The following is a 16,727-nucleotide window of genomic DNA, read 5'->3' as shown; positions in this document are numbered from 1 at the left end:
AGTTGCCTAGAAACTGCACCAAATGCCTGCAGTGTACACACAAAGAGAGGAAATATGGTTTAATCCTTGATTTATCTGTGTACATAAATTACAGCTCTGGTAATCTTTGAGCTCTTACTTCACGTGTTATTACAAACAAACCTAGGTTGAAAATCCTAGAAAGTTAGGTCTATTCTGTATGTGCGTGGGCATATTTAATGTAAAATTATACATACATTATGCTTTTTTAAATATATATTAATAAATTGTGTGTGTGTGTATATATATACAAATAGCATATATAACCAGCCATGCTGGTTGGAAGACTTCTGTGAGGATCTGAAATCAGAATATCACCCTAAATTTCATACTCATTTCCAATTTTCTTTTCCTTCTTGTACAAGGTACAAACTCTGAGCTCTCTAATCCCTCTGAAACAGAATCTGAGAGAAAAGATGAACTTAGTGACTGGTCCTTGGCAGGAGAAGATGACAGAGAAAGCAGACACCAGCGTGACAATAGGCGACGTCCTGGAGGACGAGGACGTAGTGTATCTGGAGGTCGTGGGCGTGGTGGACCTCGTGGTGGCAAGTCATCCATTAGCTCTGGTACTGTGTTTCAAACTTACTTTGAATTTAGTCTTTGTTCTTGGCAACTTTCTGTATAACCAACTATTTAAAAATACTCATTTTTTACATTACTGAAGTCCCCACATACTATGGAGTTGTGTGATGGTTTCTTGTCGTGCGCTATGTTGTTAGATTTTTATTCATCTTCTGCCCACAGTGATCTCCCTTTCCTTCCTCTACTGCACACACATAATGATGATACTATCAGAGTTTATCAACCCTTGGCATGTTACTTATGGCTGCTTTCTAAGCTAAGCTTATGTTTAGGTACAGAATGAGAGAAGAATTCACAGAATGGAAGTCATGTTACATTTTGTCAGAACTTGCAGGTGCTAATTCATAACGCTTCAGTAGCAATAAAAGTACCATGTTGCTATGAAGTGAAAGGTGTGTTTTACACATTTGGCAGTTTTGAGTAAAAGTTCTTTAAATGTCACCTTGGAAATCTTTGTGATGAAATAATACAAGCGCCTGTTGTGGTGCCTTGGAATACTTGCTGTTGCATTAGGGTCAGAGAGGAACCAGTCTGAAACCATAAATACTGTAGTATTGTGTTGCACCTTTTTGTAAGGTTGCGTTGTGTTTTGAAACATTGAAAGACAGATACAAATCAGCCTGAAGATTAAATTACATGTAACTACGGTATCTTAAATGGAAACTTTTTGTTTGTTTAGTGCTTAAAGACCCGGACAGCAACCCTTACAGCTTGCTTGATAACACAGAGTCAGACCAGACTGTGGATACCGATGCTAGTGAATCTCACCACAGTAGTAACCGCCGCAGGAGGTCACGCCGGCGAAGGACCGATGAAGATGCTGTTCTTATGGATGGAATGACAGAGTCTGATACAGCTTCTGTTAATGAGAATGGTTTAGGTATGTAAACAGTTGGATGATAGTCCCAGAATGAGCTAAGAAACAATGTGTTGTCCTTGTAAGTGTAGTGAAACACTTGTTCATTTCTGTTAGTGGCGAATCGTTCTGTTAAAAGTTGTTGTCTGATTAAAGAAAGACTGCCTCCATGGCTCGGCCATGAAGTCTTCTGTTTACTGAGCTCCACTAGTATTTTCATATGCCTCTTTTGTAAAAAACTGTTTGACGGAGACACCAAAGACTTAACTTGTTTCCCATTAGTACTGCTGTTTTCATAGAAATAGTACTGTTGGATCAGTGTTCTGTTTTGTCCTTGGTAACTTCGGTCTCAGTGTAGGAAAGCTACTTAAGTAGCTGCTAATTTGTCTCTACCCAGCTTCTGCTTAAGTACTTTCCCTCAGTAAATTTTGTTGATACTCACTGGGACGAGAATGTAATCTGTTGCTTACTAATGTAGAAGGAAAGCCCTTTTGTGGGTTATGTGGCTAAAATTTGACGTATGGTTACTCATTTAATAAATGAACTCTGAGGTCATTAAGCATATTATGCCTAAATGTTTTAATGAGCCAAGAGCAAAAAGTAAAGTCTAGCTTTTGCATTATTGTGTATGCTTTCAGTATAAAGCTATGTTTTTCTTTCAGCCTGTCTTACTTAGCCTGTCTCTTTAACAGAAGCAATTTTAAATGCCCCATGCTGAAACTGCTGAAGAAGTTACTTATTTTATCATCAGAAATAGTTCATGGTAAACTTTGCAATTGCAGATGATAGTGACAAAAAACCCCAGCGACGCAATCGTAGCCGCAGGCGTCGCTTCAGGGGTCAGGCAGAAGATAGACAGCCAGGTAATTCGAGTGGAGCTGTGGGTAATCTCAGGTCAAAAGCATGAGAGAATGTTGTGTCTGCTGTTTTACATATAGCTGCATAATATAAAAAGGTTACTCAATAACTAATAAGACTACTAGATAAAGATGAGAGACATTTCTTCTCCTAGGAGAACTTATAAAAGTTCTTAATCTGCCTAATGAAACTAATTCGTAATGTCTAACTTTTGCTTGGACATACAAGTTACGCTTCTGATCCAGTTCTCGTTGAAGTCAATAGCCAAGCTGCTGTTGAGTTCAGTGGTCCAGGATCAAGACAAACACGAGGGTTCATGATCCGCGCTGCCCTGCACCCGTGCACTTGCACTGAATGTGACACAACCTTTTCAGCACTGGCTGAGAAGCCCAGAGTTGGAATGGCAGGATGTGGGTGCCCCGGCAGCGCCCTGTGAGGGAGCTCACGCGGCACCTGCCAGCCCCATGCCTGTGTCAGACTGCTGCTGTCAGTCCTCAGCTTTTGTGAATATTTGTAAGTCATCTACAAATTGAGGGTGGGAAGGAGGAGGAATTGAAATGAAATTGCATGTTTCCAATTTTTTGTTGTTGTGGCTTGTTGCATTTCTTTTGTGTGTACTAACACTTGAAATGTTAAAGGTGAACTATCTAATTTTCAATCTAATGCCCTATTTAGAAAATGCTTGTATGTACATGGCATAAGGTAGTAACAGAAGGTCTTCTAGATTGACAGGTTCAAAATTTCACTCGTACTTGTCTCCCTTATTTGTGGTGCTCATACAACATTGGATTAAGAAGAAAAAAGCTGTTGCATTACGCTAAAATTTGGGGGAAGAAAAAACCACTCACCCTCCTAAAAAAAGTAAAAATGCTTATCACCATTTAATTCAGAAACTAATTTCAGCCAGCAGCACCAAGAGATGTTAGGTAGGCTATTTCTCTTTCATTCTCAGAATACTTAAATTTACAACAAAACTGCCCAAACCCAATTTCTTATTTTTTGTCCTTTTGATGTCTTCTGTGCAAGCTGCCATTTTCAGTTTGCATAATAAATATGTTTAACTACAACAGTAAGAGCATTGGTAGTTACACTTTGTGAAAAATGCTCTAAGAATTTAATCTCTACATAAATACTTAACATGAATAATGAACAAAACTATGACAGAAGGAACTCCCCGCCTCCCCCCCATGCTAACAGCATACTTCAGTCATTTAGTTGTATTATTTTATTTACATTGCTGTATGTTTTGGGTTCCTACTACATCTATGACTATTACGAATTGGTGTCTTACACTGAGTGCGTAAAACATACTTCATCTTTTTGTGAGGAGTTGGATACAGAACCTCCTCTTTAAAGAATTAATTCTCCTTGTGCAGAAACTCACTTGACTGTTGTGCAAGGACCCAGCTACTGTAACAGAAAATTCATACTTCGTGCTTCCTATTGCAGATGTAGCTTTCATGCACAGTCATTCCTAAATCCAAAAAAATAGTTCACCTGAATGCATGATACACTAAATGCAATTGACTGTACTGTTCAGTAGATAATGCTTCCAAACTCTAATGTGCTTTAGCTCATCAAAGATACAAGTGTCTATTTAAATTTGTAGTATTACGTATTCTAAAGATAGAATTGACTCTCAGTTGGTGTGGTTGCAAGAGAGTGGGATAAGACAGAACCAGGCTCCAAGGACAGATGCTGAGGTGGTCAGAAGAAGAGAGGTCAGAACCCCCCTGGCCAGCATCCAGTAAGTGTAGCTGTAGCAGTGAAACATGGCTGTCCCGCCGGGGAGCCCAGGCTCGCTCACACGGAGCCACTTCAAGTGTCTCTGCAGACACCACAATTAATCCACCCACCGCAAGGCAGAGTTAACCGTGCGGATTGCTTTTTGAATACCAGGAGGAGGGTGAGTTCTCTTGCCAGTTGCTTCATGAAGTAACAAAGACTTGAATGCTGCTTTATTGTAACACCATACTCTGAACCTCCCCCCCAATTCTTCTCATATTTTAACTTACCTTCATTTTATTAGTGTGAAATTCTTTACTAAAGATAAGTAAAACCCCAATGACGGTCTCTAGTTCAAAGAGCCTGCAGCCTGATCTCTTCAAACCTAGTACAGAAAGCCCTTATTTTCCAATACAATTTACAATTGGACCCAAATTGCTATTAATTGTAAGATTCCACTTTCAGATCATGATGTTGGTAAAAATTCTGTTTAACAGAACAAATTGATCCTTGCTATGTAGTTGATACCTGCAAGTGTGAAGGCCTTTTGTGAGATGTCTCCCAGTTATGCTGTAACTTGCACAAAAAAGACATAGGAAGCTTAATGCTGAACTAGACTTCTGATGTGAGCATCACTGTAATTTTTTTCCTTGAACAGTAACAGTAGCTGATTATATATCACGAGCTGAATCTCAGAGTAGACAGAGAAACCCTCCAAAGGAGACACTAGCCAAAACCAAGAAAGAAACGGTAAGAAGACTTTATGTATTTTTTTCCCCTCTTCCCTTGCAGCAAAACAGTAAAGGAATGCTTCACTTAATCACCCTTGTTTGACTAGAAATGCATTTGAGTTCAAAGAATAAATGGCTGAAAGCAAAAATGGTGCAGAGTGAACAGAACTGACTCGTAGGCTGTGACTGCAGACTGCAGTGACCAGTGTAATGCTCCAGTTAAGTCTTTACACAGTTTAAAATACTGCACTCAGTAATGGAGCATTACATAATAAAATGTGAAGATTATCCATGGATGAGTCTTGAGAACTGATGTTTTAAATAGAGGTTACTAGGGTAGCACATTTAGTGACTGGTATGTACTATTTTAGAAAGAATTTATGTAGATTTGAGATCTGTTCTCCTTAAACGATGAGAGTGGCATTACATGTCATAGAAAATAATATTCAGAACTGCATAAAGCATAATTCCTTTACTTCTAAAGTAACACTGAACTTACTGCCACAAGTTATGTATGAGTTTAGCAAAATAGCAAAGATCCATTTAATCTTACTGTAGACTTTGAAAGGGTGCAAAATGCAACTCTTCTTCATTGGCTTAGACAAATTGAAATTGTGAAATAGAACATTGCGGGTACGCTGGGTGTCTCAGGGTTACCTTGGCATGACTTCCTCGGAAGCGTCTGACACAGAAGTATCCTGTAAATGACAGGGTAAGTAACAGGATGCTATAAATGACAGGGTACTGGCACAGACAGGCAAGAGGTATCCCCTACTGCAGAGTCGCCTGTGTTTAGCCAGGGGGATATTTAGATGACACTGTATATTTCTACAGAATTTTTAATACTATCCTGTTTCTGGTTTTGCAAGGCAAAAGATGCGATTGATGAAAACAGCCCTTCTGAAAAGGCGGTGAATGGTCCTGTGACAACTTCTGGGGATGAGCCTTCTAAACTACAGCACAGTCCTGATGAAAAGAAAGTTACCGTTCAAGAGGATGGAAATAATCAGGAAGAAGCAGTGCTGAACGGTGTTTCATAAACTGAAGTTCCTAGTTTACAGTTCTTTTACATTACATTTAAAATAGTGCTTGTATAAGCTTGCCAAAGATAGAATATGGATCGCCAGTCTTGACACCGCACTTTCAGTTCCTCCATTTTGGAATACAGAAAGGGGAGGGATCCTGAAGAAATCATATGTTAAACATACTTTGACACCTACTGTGTTATAAATATATCATCAGATGTGCCTTGAGATAGTATATGTAACATTTAAATAAACAAAATTGCTGGCTATAGGAAATGTTATTTTGTTTTCAAAATATGGCAAAGATGTGAGGGGGATCCCTAACATAATACTCTTTATGAAAGCATTAGCTGCTTTTGTTACATTTTTAATAATATGCAACCACTTCTTCACCTGAGGAATACTAGAAAGAAATGCAGTCTAAAATATTTTGCACTGAAATGTAATTTCTCCATTAGTTTAGTCTGGAAACTGGTCTGTTTTAATACATGTTTTTTAAATGCTGTATGTAGAGGAAAAAATCTGCAGACCACTGGAATACATTTGTAAAATTCTCATAATCTGCAGGGATTCTGGGTGACATTGGCAGTGACTGTTCTACATTGAGGCTTTGTTTGGTTTATTTATTAAACTGTACAGTATTTAAAAATCAAACATAGCTTTAGTTAACACTAAGCTGAATTAGTCATGTCCATTAAGACATAACCTGAACTACTGAAAAGATCAATTTCCAGAAAGTTTATTCTGTATAAACTACATATGTTAGTCCTTAGTAGAGTATTTTTATTTTTGTTTTGGTTGTTTGATGTGCAATATGTTTTTTTTGTATGCTGGTAGTAAAAGAAAATAAACTTTGATCTTCCATCTGTTGACTGTTTCTATCAGAAAGTTAAATTACTATTGACTTGAAGGTGTTCAAGCTGTAAACACTAACAATTAAAACTTACACAGGAGGCAGCTTGAACCTTTAACTCTTTCAGAAGAGTTTTCTAGCATGCTAATCTTCTATTTTTTATGGTCACAACATAAAACATCAGTTAACAAGTCTAAATTCAGACTGCTTATCTTGGAGAATCACGTACCCTGACTGACATATATAGGAAGTAATGCAATGCAGTTTGCGGGAGAAGTGTGACACACTAACCCACCTTTTCAGGCACATGAGCAAGAGCAATGGAGCAGAAATCCCAGGTGTGGAAAAACATCGAGGTAGCACGGAGCTGTTGCAGGAAGTCTGAACAACCGGTAGTGCTGAAGTTGTGCCGACTTGAAAGAAAAAAACTCGTCTTACCTGATTTTGTCAGAAGGTATTAAGACCGGAGCAAGTGTTCTGACCCACCCCTGGCTCCAGCTGCTAGGCCACCTACAGCTATGGAAGAACTGGACCAGCTCTGTTGGGTGAGTATTTTGTTGGTGGAGATGGGCTGGTTTTAATTTGACTTAAGGGTGATACTCAACAACAGCGTTCCCTCCCAGAGCACAAACGCAGTTAAGTTGTTGTAACTCCTAAGTGTGCACAAGCAGGTCAACCGATAAGGCAGCCACAAGAGTGGAAAAAGTTGAAAAAACAGGGTAGTTAAAAAAAAGCAGCTATGTTTAAAAATTCAGTGTTATTTTGACAGGGGAAAACTGAAGTACAGTAGCATTCAGCATATGGCTCAACGTGCAGGCTCTGGAACTGCTGTGCAGCAATGTTCCAGCTGGATGTTTTACCCCACTTTAAATTTCGTAGTAAAACAAAGGTACCTCTCTTTGTAGGTTCTAAGCATTTTCCACTTCATACTCATGTTGCTGACCTGATCCTCTCTTCTGAAGGCAAAACTCTTCCTTGCTGTTCTGGTAATCCATACTGCGTGGCCTGTAACTAGTCTGCAGCAGCCAGGGTTCACACAGAGGTGTACGACAGCTTACGGCACTACTCCGAAGCAGAGGCTGGTTAGTTCAGAAAGCTCTGAAATCCACTGTATTTATGAACAGGTGGGCATTAACTCCTACACACGCTGCCTTGCATTCAGCAGTCTTGCCCTAGTGACAGAAAGACTGGCAAGATCCTCGGAGCAGGACAGAACTCGGCCTGACGCAGGCACTGGCACAGGCGGCTGTGCTGGGGTGCGTTAGGCTTCATGCAGCACAGCAAGTCCAGCTCTGGTGTCTTCAGTGGTCTACATAAAGAGTTCCTCTTTCCCAACTGCTATAAACACAAACTTTATTATGTGAATTCTAACTGTAGTGTAAGATAATGGATAAAACTGCAGTACTTACACATTTGGAATTTATTAAGTGCTATAAAATCCATTAGGAACTGAAAGTTGCTAAAAAATTCAGGACATTCCAGACCCGTCAGTAATACTTGGAGTTCAACCAACCTTGTTTTTCACAAGGCAAAGACAACTGAGTATGTTGCTTCCTGTACTTTTTATTTTTTCTGAGACAACCACACATGGGTCCCAATTCTTCCCATTCGATAAATCCTCTGGATTTTTTCCACCCCCTCCCCAAACTGGTTCATCATGCTATCTTTGGCATATGAAAGAACAGCAGCATGAACTTCAAACATAGCTAGTTTAACAAAAATCAGGTAACAGCATCTAAGCATACCTGTACCTGGTAACATGCACTGGCCAAACCAAGTTACTATTTTTTTTTTTTTTTTACACAAATGGCAGATTTTTGCCACTTAATATCAGCTAGGGGAAAAAAAAAAAAAAAACACTTTTAAGCCTTGCTGCCTCACACGTTTCCCAAACAGTGATGAAGTGAGTGGGGAGGGAATTTTACTTCCCTGGATTCTCATTTCCAGCTTCATTTATATTAAGTCATTATGAGAACTTTTCTTAAGCCATTTATCAAAAATAAGCATTTGCATGGACAAACCCTCTGATTTTCTCTCACATTCATTTTTTAGCTTGGTCTTCCAGTAAATCTTTAGCTTCATTGATTTTGGCTGCTACATATGGAGAGCCACCTAGAAGAAAGATAACCTTCATGTCACATCAGATGAAAAAAATAGTTTCTATGTTGTTACTAATGCCAGAGTACACAGGGGAAAAAAGTGAGCATGATCTGGAAGTTGCTCAAGTTAAAGGAACAAGCTGTTATGACTGAAGCCATTTTCAGTTTACACATAGAGCCACCGCAGTAGCTAAGCGTGCAGACAGCCCGTTCCTGCTAGATGGCTTTAGGTTTGTTGGAATGAGGTTTTTTCTCCGGTTTTACCAGTCATAAATGACTCTGTTGCTAATGACAACATAAAATCTGTTGTGAATACAGAAGCATTGAACTAACAAGTGTGCAGATAAACCTTGCCCCCCTAATTCAAGGCCAGCACGGAACTGCTGCTGTACCAATGGACTGGCTCAGTCTTTAAACGTGACACAGAAATGACTTACGAAGATTCTGAAACAGTCCACTGTGCAAATGCACTGAAATTGTAACTGACCACGAGGTGCAAGTATTTGTGGCGTGTCTGTGGCACATATACCATGTACTAGTACTAGATTTACTTTTTACTTACTTGAAGTTTAATTTAACTTACTTAGGTCACACAGAATGTGAAATGTTCCTAAGCAGTCTTTGGATAGCATTTTAAGGTTCTGCATATATTTAATAAAGTTAATTTTGAAGTTCACTTCCACTAGGTACTGTCTATGAAAGGCAGATCCAAAGGACAATTGTGGTGCATAAAAGCAATAAAGTTCAAGAGTCACTTTAAAGGAAGCCATTTTACCTGTTAAGTGAGGATGAAAAAGTTAAACACCAAGAACTAACACATGATTCTGACTTACTGAAGTGAACAATTTAGAACAGGTATAGATGCCTCAAGTTATTAACTTTAAGGACAACTGGATTCCGAGCCTTCAGAGTAGCACAAACAAGTATTTCATCTTGTAGGGCCTTCAGCAGACGCAGAAGGCTCTACACTTGCCATTTACAGTGAATTCCCAATGCACTTGCGTTCAAATGAACTCAAAATGCACATGGTATACAATGCGCACAAACATACTCTGGGCTTTCATTTAACAGTAAGGTGGTTTTAAGTCTCATTTTAACAAATCGTATTTCGATCTGATGCACACAGATCAAGCGACAAGCTGACCTGCTGAATCTGTCTTGCCTGCTTTAGCGCTTTCAAACACAAAAACATGCTCCGAAACCATAAGGATTAAGGCACCCTAAAATTTGTTCTCACTCAAGTTTTCTGGGGGTTTTTTTAGTAGCTAAGGTAGCTATCTACCAGTCACTTCTTCCCTACACAGTTCTATTAATCTGTATTTTAAATGTATTAATTCATCAATATCACTTAAATCTACTTACCTTTATCTGGATGATTCAGAAGCATGATCCGTCTATGAGCTTCTCTAATTTTACTCCTGTTCGCTGTAGGGCTTTGAAAGAGACAGAAAAAACTGACTTAAGGGGACCTCATAAACCCCCCCAGATCTTTAGTAGATGTCTTAGAACAAGCAAGCCGTGTCTTATCCATAAACTTTGGCTTACATATATGTTTTTCTTTTCCTGTTATTGATCTGTAGCATGAAAGTCCTGGAGAGTTTCTAAAGTTTTTCCAAAACAGTGTATGCTGAAGACAACACGCTACAGCAGTCTACTATGGTGGGGGTCATTCACACAGTTGAAAAGAAACAGAGCTATGTTGTAACATTTCTATTGGGACAACTTCCGAAAGGCTGGAGAAAAAAAAAATCTGGTTCTGATTTATTAAATTTAAAAAAAAGCAAACAACAAACTGTTTGTATACAAACTTCAGTTGGAAGTTGCCTTCAAACAGAAATGGTTCATACTCTTATTAGATGAATGTGTTCATTTGGTCTTAAGACTCTCTAAGTTTTGGCAAGGATAGCTGCCATAATCATACCTAAGATATTCTAGTAAGTGATGAATTTACTCCACTTGCAAGAAGTGGGTTTGCAAGCACCTTCACACGACATGTATCTGAAATTCACCAGCAGCAATGGGAACCACAAGCAAACAGCACAACAGTGTTACCCATACCGGGTAAACCCCAAGGCTTCCTGAAAATGGTATACTTACCCGGACCCGCACGCGGCTTCTGAACGTGCTAGGGATTTGCAGACTCAGGGAAGTCTAGCTAGAGTTGGCTGTAAGCAAGCTAGCATGCAACAATCCCAAATAAATACAGAAAATCCTGAAAGGCTGCTTTCGTATTTCCTGATTTGGCAGTGACACTCCCAGGGGAAGCTGGGCATAGGACAGCACCGCACATTATGTGCTTTTCAAACCAGGCCAGCAACTAGGTAACACTACAGCCTCCTTTTTACCTTTCCTTTCTAGTAAGTTTCCTTTTACCTCACTCCTAGTATTAAAGCTGCTTCTCGTTTAGTCATTTTGGGTTCAAATCCACCTCTGTAATATCCACTGAAGGCCTGAAAGAGAAAACGTGTTAGTTTAAAAACCACCAGTTTCTAAGTTTATTACTTAAAACAACTCATTATTGCTTTAGTAGCTGCTGAGGTTTAGTCTGTAAGAATACTGTGAAGCTTCTTTTCTGCTTGTAATAAGAAAATCAGTTGGAATGTCATTTAAATGAGTACTTGAGCTTGCTAAAACAAGTTCTCTATTAGTCAACCACCAGCAGAATTGCAGAGATGCATTGCTATTACTAACAAAATTATGTTTAGTACTAGAAGAAAACACAGAGAAGTCTGGACTTATTTTGCTAAGTAAACTTTTCAATAAAAAGATGCTACTGATACAACAAAAACTTACAGGTTTTGGTAGATTCTGAAGTGCTTGTTTTACTTGTGGCTCCATTTGTTTCATTGCTTTTAGTGCATAGCGACCTTAAAGAAATCAGTGTTGAACAAGACTAAGTATGAAGTTTCCTGAAGATTTAGGAACTCAGTGAAACTGGTAACTTGTGGATTAGAACACAAAACAAACTTTTGGGGGACAGAAAAAAAGTAAGCACTTTGATCTTTTGATTACAGCTGTGTTTCTCAATACAGGGTCTCCCAAGAGAGTGTCCTGCATCAGCTATTAAACCACCTTAATATTCGTCAGTACTGAAGCAGGCAACGGTAGCTACAACGGGGTGTTCAGTGTCCTCCCATCATCCACAAACCTGCAAATCCAGCTGCCGCTATGGTCAGGCCAACCGCCACCATGGTACTGGCCTAAGCAGGGAAGACACAAAGCGTTTGTTTACCAAAGGAAAAGAAAACAAAGCCTACCCGGTAAGCTCCACAGCAAGTCGCATTAGTACATGCGTGGGGAACAACACGACTAGGGGAAGCGGCCCTAGCAGATTCACTTCGGCTACGCTGCCGAACCGGCCGCAGAGGCACAAGGACGCGGCCCAGCTGCTGCCGGCAGCGGGGCGGGGGTCGGCCGTGCCCCGCAGCCCCGCGGCTGGGGGGCCGAGGGAACGCAGCCCAGCAGCACCGTCCTCTTCGGCGGCCCCGCTTTAATGCCAGTGACCCCGGGGCCGCAACCATGGGCCCCGCCGCGGCCTGGGCGGGGCAGCGCCCTCCCCGCGCGGCCCCGGGCCCCTCGGCACCGCGGCCGTGCCGGGCCAAGGACGCAGCGGGCTCCTCGGCGCCGGGAAGGGCTTGGGAGCCGCCGGCACAGGCACAGGCGGCCCCCGGGTCCCCGCCCGCACTCACCATGGCCGCCCCAGCCCCGCACACTGCCGACCGCCGAGCCGCGCTGGCAGAGGGCCCCGGCTCGCCGTACGGCACCCGGACCGGCCGCAAAGCCACCGCCGGCTGTCGTAAAGCGGCGCGGGAAGGGGAGGGAGCTGCGGACACCGCCCCGGGGCGGGGGCGGGCGGGGCAGAGCCCGGCGGGGAGGGGGGGGAGGGGGCGCGGAGCGGGCCAGAGGTGCTGCCGGCGGGGGTGGCAGCCCGGCGGGGGCGGCTCAGGGGGCGCGGGGCGGCGGGCAGCCAGGCCCTTTCCCTGAGGAAGGAAAGCGGCCCCCCGGCCCGGGGGCGGCGGGGACCTCCCTGACCACCCCGTCCTCCTGCGAGCTGCGGCCGCCGCCTGCCCGCCCCCGGCGCTGCCCCCGGCCCCCGCGGCGCTGCGGCCGGCCCACGTGCGGCCCCCCGCGGGCATCGGGCGCTGGTCCCAGCTGGCCACGCGCAGTTAACGCGCTGCTGAAGGTTACTACGAGTTGAGGGAGAATTACAGGCTGGCACGTGTACCGGGGGGTATTAACAACGCGGTGTCTTGGGCTAGCGCAGCGAGGTGTGCAGCACCGCCCGGGTGCCCGTCTGCGGGTCTGGTCCGAAGCCAGGGGTTTGGAATCCGAGCGCGGCGGGTGAGCAGGCTGCGGCCCGGGGTGCTGCGCGCTGGGCACCCCTCAGAGCACCCCGTGCCGCTGCCTGGCTGTAGCTTGCAGGAGTGAAAAGCCCCTCTGTGCTTGTAGAACGTGTCAGTGCCCTCATGGGCTCCCAGAGGACCTAGTGATTGAAGGCAATAGATTTTTTTAATCATACACAGCAAGATTTCACTGTACTTTGATGCCAGGTGTGAAGCGTGTAAGTGTGGCAGGTAGCAATATCCGTGTTCATGACAAGCACAAGAGGATCCGTCTGACTTGCAGTGGGCATTAACTGATTCCTAGCTCAGTTAAAAAACAGGTAAGATTGTTGGAAAGTGGTGGAGGGGCAAAGTTTGTAATTGCTAGTAAATCAGTCACAAAATTCCCTCAAGCTGAACGAAGGAATACAGAATCTAGATGTATGTTCTTTCTCGATAATTCCTAAAGTCAAGTATGATACTTACAATCTTTTACCTGTGTTGTCCTGAGTTATGCTTCTTATCTGAGGAAAAAACAGATGATACTTGACATATTTTACCAGGGCTACTATATTATTTCTGAGCTTATGTTGATTGTTATTACTCTTGAGTCTTCATTTTTGAAATTTGCATTCTACCTGGATTGGTGCTGAAACTTGCATGCCTGTGCTGTGAAACTCTATTAAGTATTAGGAAAACAAGCTTGTGGTAGTTGTAGCAAAGAGATTGGAAAGACTAAAGCCTTTATTTGCACTGACAATGATTTGTAGTGAGCAACAGTTCTTCAAAATGAAGGTCCTGATTCTTAGGTCTCCCCCACATGGAGATCATCACAGGATCAAGGCCTGAATCAGCTATCAGGTGGGCTCTGGTCCCTTTATGTAATGTAGGTTCAGATTTGCAGCAGAATCTGCTCCTCTCCTACCTGAAGATTTCAATTGAAATGTCAACGCTGTCAGCCTACAAGGCTAATATAGGCAGAGCAGACAGCAGAAGGTGGGGGAAGAGCAAGAAGAAGAAAGCTACAAGCCTAGGACTAAGTCCTAATGGCATTCTTCAGCCATGAGTTTATAAGGAGCTTTCTCTAGATACTGGCTGTCTTTCTGAGGAGAGAGCAGAGGGGTTTGCACTTTTGTTGGTGATATTAAGGTTGGAAGTTGAAGCTAATGCACAGGTTGATGATGGAAGCTGTAACAGGCAGTGTCGGATTTGCATTTTGCTCTTGGTTTGCATGTTACACTGCCTTTAAAAGAACCACTGGATTAGGTGGAACCATCAAGAGGAAGGGGGAGATTGCTCCTTTTCTTTAAAAGCAGCTGTCTGACTTTGGGAGAGAAAACTCAAGACTGTAGGCAGAGGAAGAAAGAAATGGAAAAAAAAACCCCACAGCAGAAAACTGGGAGGCTTTTGCTCGAGTGGGAATATTAGTTGAAAAGATTAGAGGGCATATGGTCAGACCTCTTGGTGATAAGAAGGAAAACTTCCTAGGGACTATGCAGAGATTGTTTCAACCCAAACAGTCATCAAATAAACTGAAACCAAGCATGGAAAACACTACCCTCTAAATATGTAGTGGACAAGAAATAATTTGTGTATAACCCTTTTTACTGTTCTGTTTTGGTAGGATTATTTAATGAAAAGAGCTGCTGAGAGACTGGCATATGTGGAATGGAGGATATGATGTGTCTGCAGTGTAGTAAGTTTCTTGGGTGCGGGTTTCTTGCCTTGTTTCTTGAAACATGCAAGTTTATCTGGCTTTCACTTAGGAAGAAATCTACTCTCTGGTGGACTGCTAGCCAGTGAATGGTACTGCACAAAGCACATCCTGCTCTCCCCACTTCAGCAGTGACATTGTACCAGCGAATGGAGAGAGAGCAGGATGAGATCAGCACATCAACTGTTGGGTTTTTTTCTGGGAGAAGCTGGAAGAGTACTCTAGGTCTTCTGGAACACCTCGTTTGGGAAGAAGGGGAAGGGATTAGGGACACGTCTGAATCTCTTCTTACAGTAGGGATACTGGGGAGGTGGGGCCTTACCAGACCATTCTTTGCAAGCAGAATTGAGTATTTAAGACAAGCCAATGGTAAGTGTGGTCACCAACAGCAGCAGAAATAGCACAAAATCAGAAAACTTCCTCGTCTGGTCTCTCACGTCTTCAGCCAGCACACCATTTCTCAGGGTACTGACATTGGGACAGTTGTCTTCTGCTCTGTTGTTCAGGAGTGTTTCTTATTTGTATAAAACCTCGATTATTTACCAGGAATGCAGTACAGACCCATGTTCCAGATGAAAGCTTTAGCCACTGGCTTGTGGGAGAGACAAAGTCTGTTTCTTGGTTGCAGTAAATATTTCTGAAGTCTTGTCTGAAATGTCAGAGGATGCATTTCCTTCATCACTGCCTAATTCCATAAGCCTCACTCTGGGACGTCTCACTGTGTCCTTTGCACCGGCTGATTCATATTCATCTCTGTCTGTCATATGTAAAACAGGATCTGAATTTGTCCCTCCACAATGGAAAAGGTATGACTGCTCAGCATAGCATAATGTAGTACTTCGACAGAATATATAGTGCAAGTCTTGGGTGGGGTTGTTTTTTCTTTGAATTTGTGCTTAAGGTACTGCACATGAGGAACTTTAACTGTGAAGAAACTGTGAAGAAACAGGTTTTCATTTTGGTCTTGAACTCAAAGGAGGTAAGGAAATCTGTATCCTTTTGAGAAGAGAGTCTCAGCTTTATTGCTAAGTTTTGGCTCAAGTATCCCTTTTGTTTATAACTTCATTGTCCCCAAGAAGCTGGGCACAGTGAGGAGCATGCAAGAGCCTACATAACCTGATATTAATAGGAAATCTGTTGAATAACACTGAAATTGTGCATAACAAGTGGTCCAGCAAACTGCAGATTCACGCTGGAATGATTGCTGGCTAAGGGCACTACTTTGAAGTGCAAAACCCCTCTATTGTTAGTGTCTTTTGCCAGTGACTTGTTTGTGACATAAGAAGGTCACTAAATTTTTGGGGGTGTATCTAGGCTTGCCTTCTAATGCCACCTGCAATGTTCCTTCAGGTCCTGACCATGACATCCATTCAGGGAATCCCATAGTTTCCGTCTGAGGCAGGGACTTGCATTTAAGTGGGGGCACATAGCTGCAGTAGGGCATAGGTAACCTTTATCTTCACTTTTGCACCTTTAAACCAGGATTTGCTCGCCTCCCATTATAAGAGGCAAAAACATTGAGATGCCTAGGTGTGGTATTAGCATAGGTCATAGGAATATTACAGAGTGAGTTTGCAAGTTCTAGCTTTCCTTATATTTAGGAAAATGGGATGAAGGAAGAGGGTACGGATAACATTGACATTAATGCACTTCCAACAGTTAGGGTCCTCTAGTTTTCCAAAGCTGTTCATTCTGTACACAGCTTTTGTTTTGTTCATTGTACATAACTCTTATTTTGGTTCACTGTTACTATATCTATCTTTGATATTAATACAAATTGTAAAGTGTGCAGAATGTGCACTGTTGTTGCCTTCACAGAAAAAACCCAAAAAACTTCCATAATTTGCTCATTTGAATTTATAGAACAATTTGATGGATTTTCTTGTTAATTATGCAGTTCATCTGCTAGATGTGTTCTTGTTCAGTCTGTGTTGTTAAGTT

General features: G+C 42.3%; 2 protein-coding genes across 8 annotated transcripts in view; one reads left to right on the top strand and one right to left on the bottom strand.

Moving 5' to 3' along the window:
- The window catches only part of FXR1 (FMR1 autosomal homolog 1), a 38,755-nt gene extending 32,093 nt beyond the window's left edge, over positions 1-6,662 (top strand). For 2 of the 6 annotated variants that reach the window (XM_005232939.4, XM_055817218.1), the window contains exons 13-17: positions 384-587; positions 1,283-1,483; positions 2,242-2,322; positions 4,701-4,792; positions 5,643-6,662. In XM_005232939.4, coding sequence (XP_005232996.1) covers positions 384-587; positions 1,283-1,483; positions 2,242-2,322; positions 4,701-4,792; positions 5,643-5,813 — 749 coding nt within the window. In that variant the 3' untranslated portion in view covers positions 5,814-6,662. Of the gene's footprint in view, positions 1-383; positions 588-1,282; positions 1,484-2,241; positions 2,323-2,545; positions 4,224-4,700; positions 4,793-5,642 lie in introns of those variants that run through there. The other 4 variants (XM_055817219.1, XR_008749415.1, XM_055817221.1 and 1 more) reach the window with 4 other exon arrangements.
- A 1,532-nt stretch (positions 6,663-8,194) lies between these two features.
- Positions 8,195-12,551, bottom strand: DNAJC19 (DnaJ heat shock protein family (Hsp40) member C19). Of its 2 annotated transcripts, none has more exons than XM_055817222.1 (6): positions 12,440-12,551; positions 11,899-11,950; positions 11,544-11,617; positions 11,124-11,200; positions 10,113-10,183; positions 8,195-8,763 (listed from the first exon to the last, which is right to left on the bottom strand). In XM_055817222.1, the coding sequence occupies exons 1-6, from the start codon at positions 12,440-12,442 to the stop codon at positions 8,693-8,695; spliced, it is 348 nt and encodes a 115-aa protein (XP_055673197.1). In that variant the 5' UTR covers positions 12,443-12,551; the 3' UTR covers positions 8,195-8,692. The 2 variants fall into 2 exon arrangements, with proteins under 2 accessions (XP_055673197.1, XP_055673198.1); XM_055817223.1 differs by having other exon boundaries at positions 11,823-11,950; positions 12,440-12,545.
- Positions 12,552-16,727: the final 4,176 nt, after the last annotated feature.

The sequence above is a fragment of the Falco peregrinus genome, chromosome 12, assembly GCF_023634155.1.
Source record: "Falco peregrinus isolate bFalPer1 chromosome 12, bFalPer1.pri, whole genome shotgun sequence".
Classification (NCBI taxonomy): Eukaryota; Metazoa; Chordata; class Aves; order Falconiformes; family Falconidae; genus Falco; species Falco peregrinus.
Note: the sequence above shows the minus strand (reverse complement) of the source record. Positions and strands in the feature narration are given on the sequence as shown.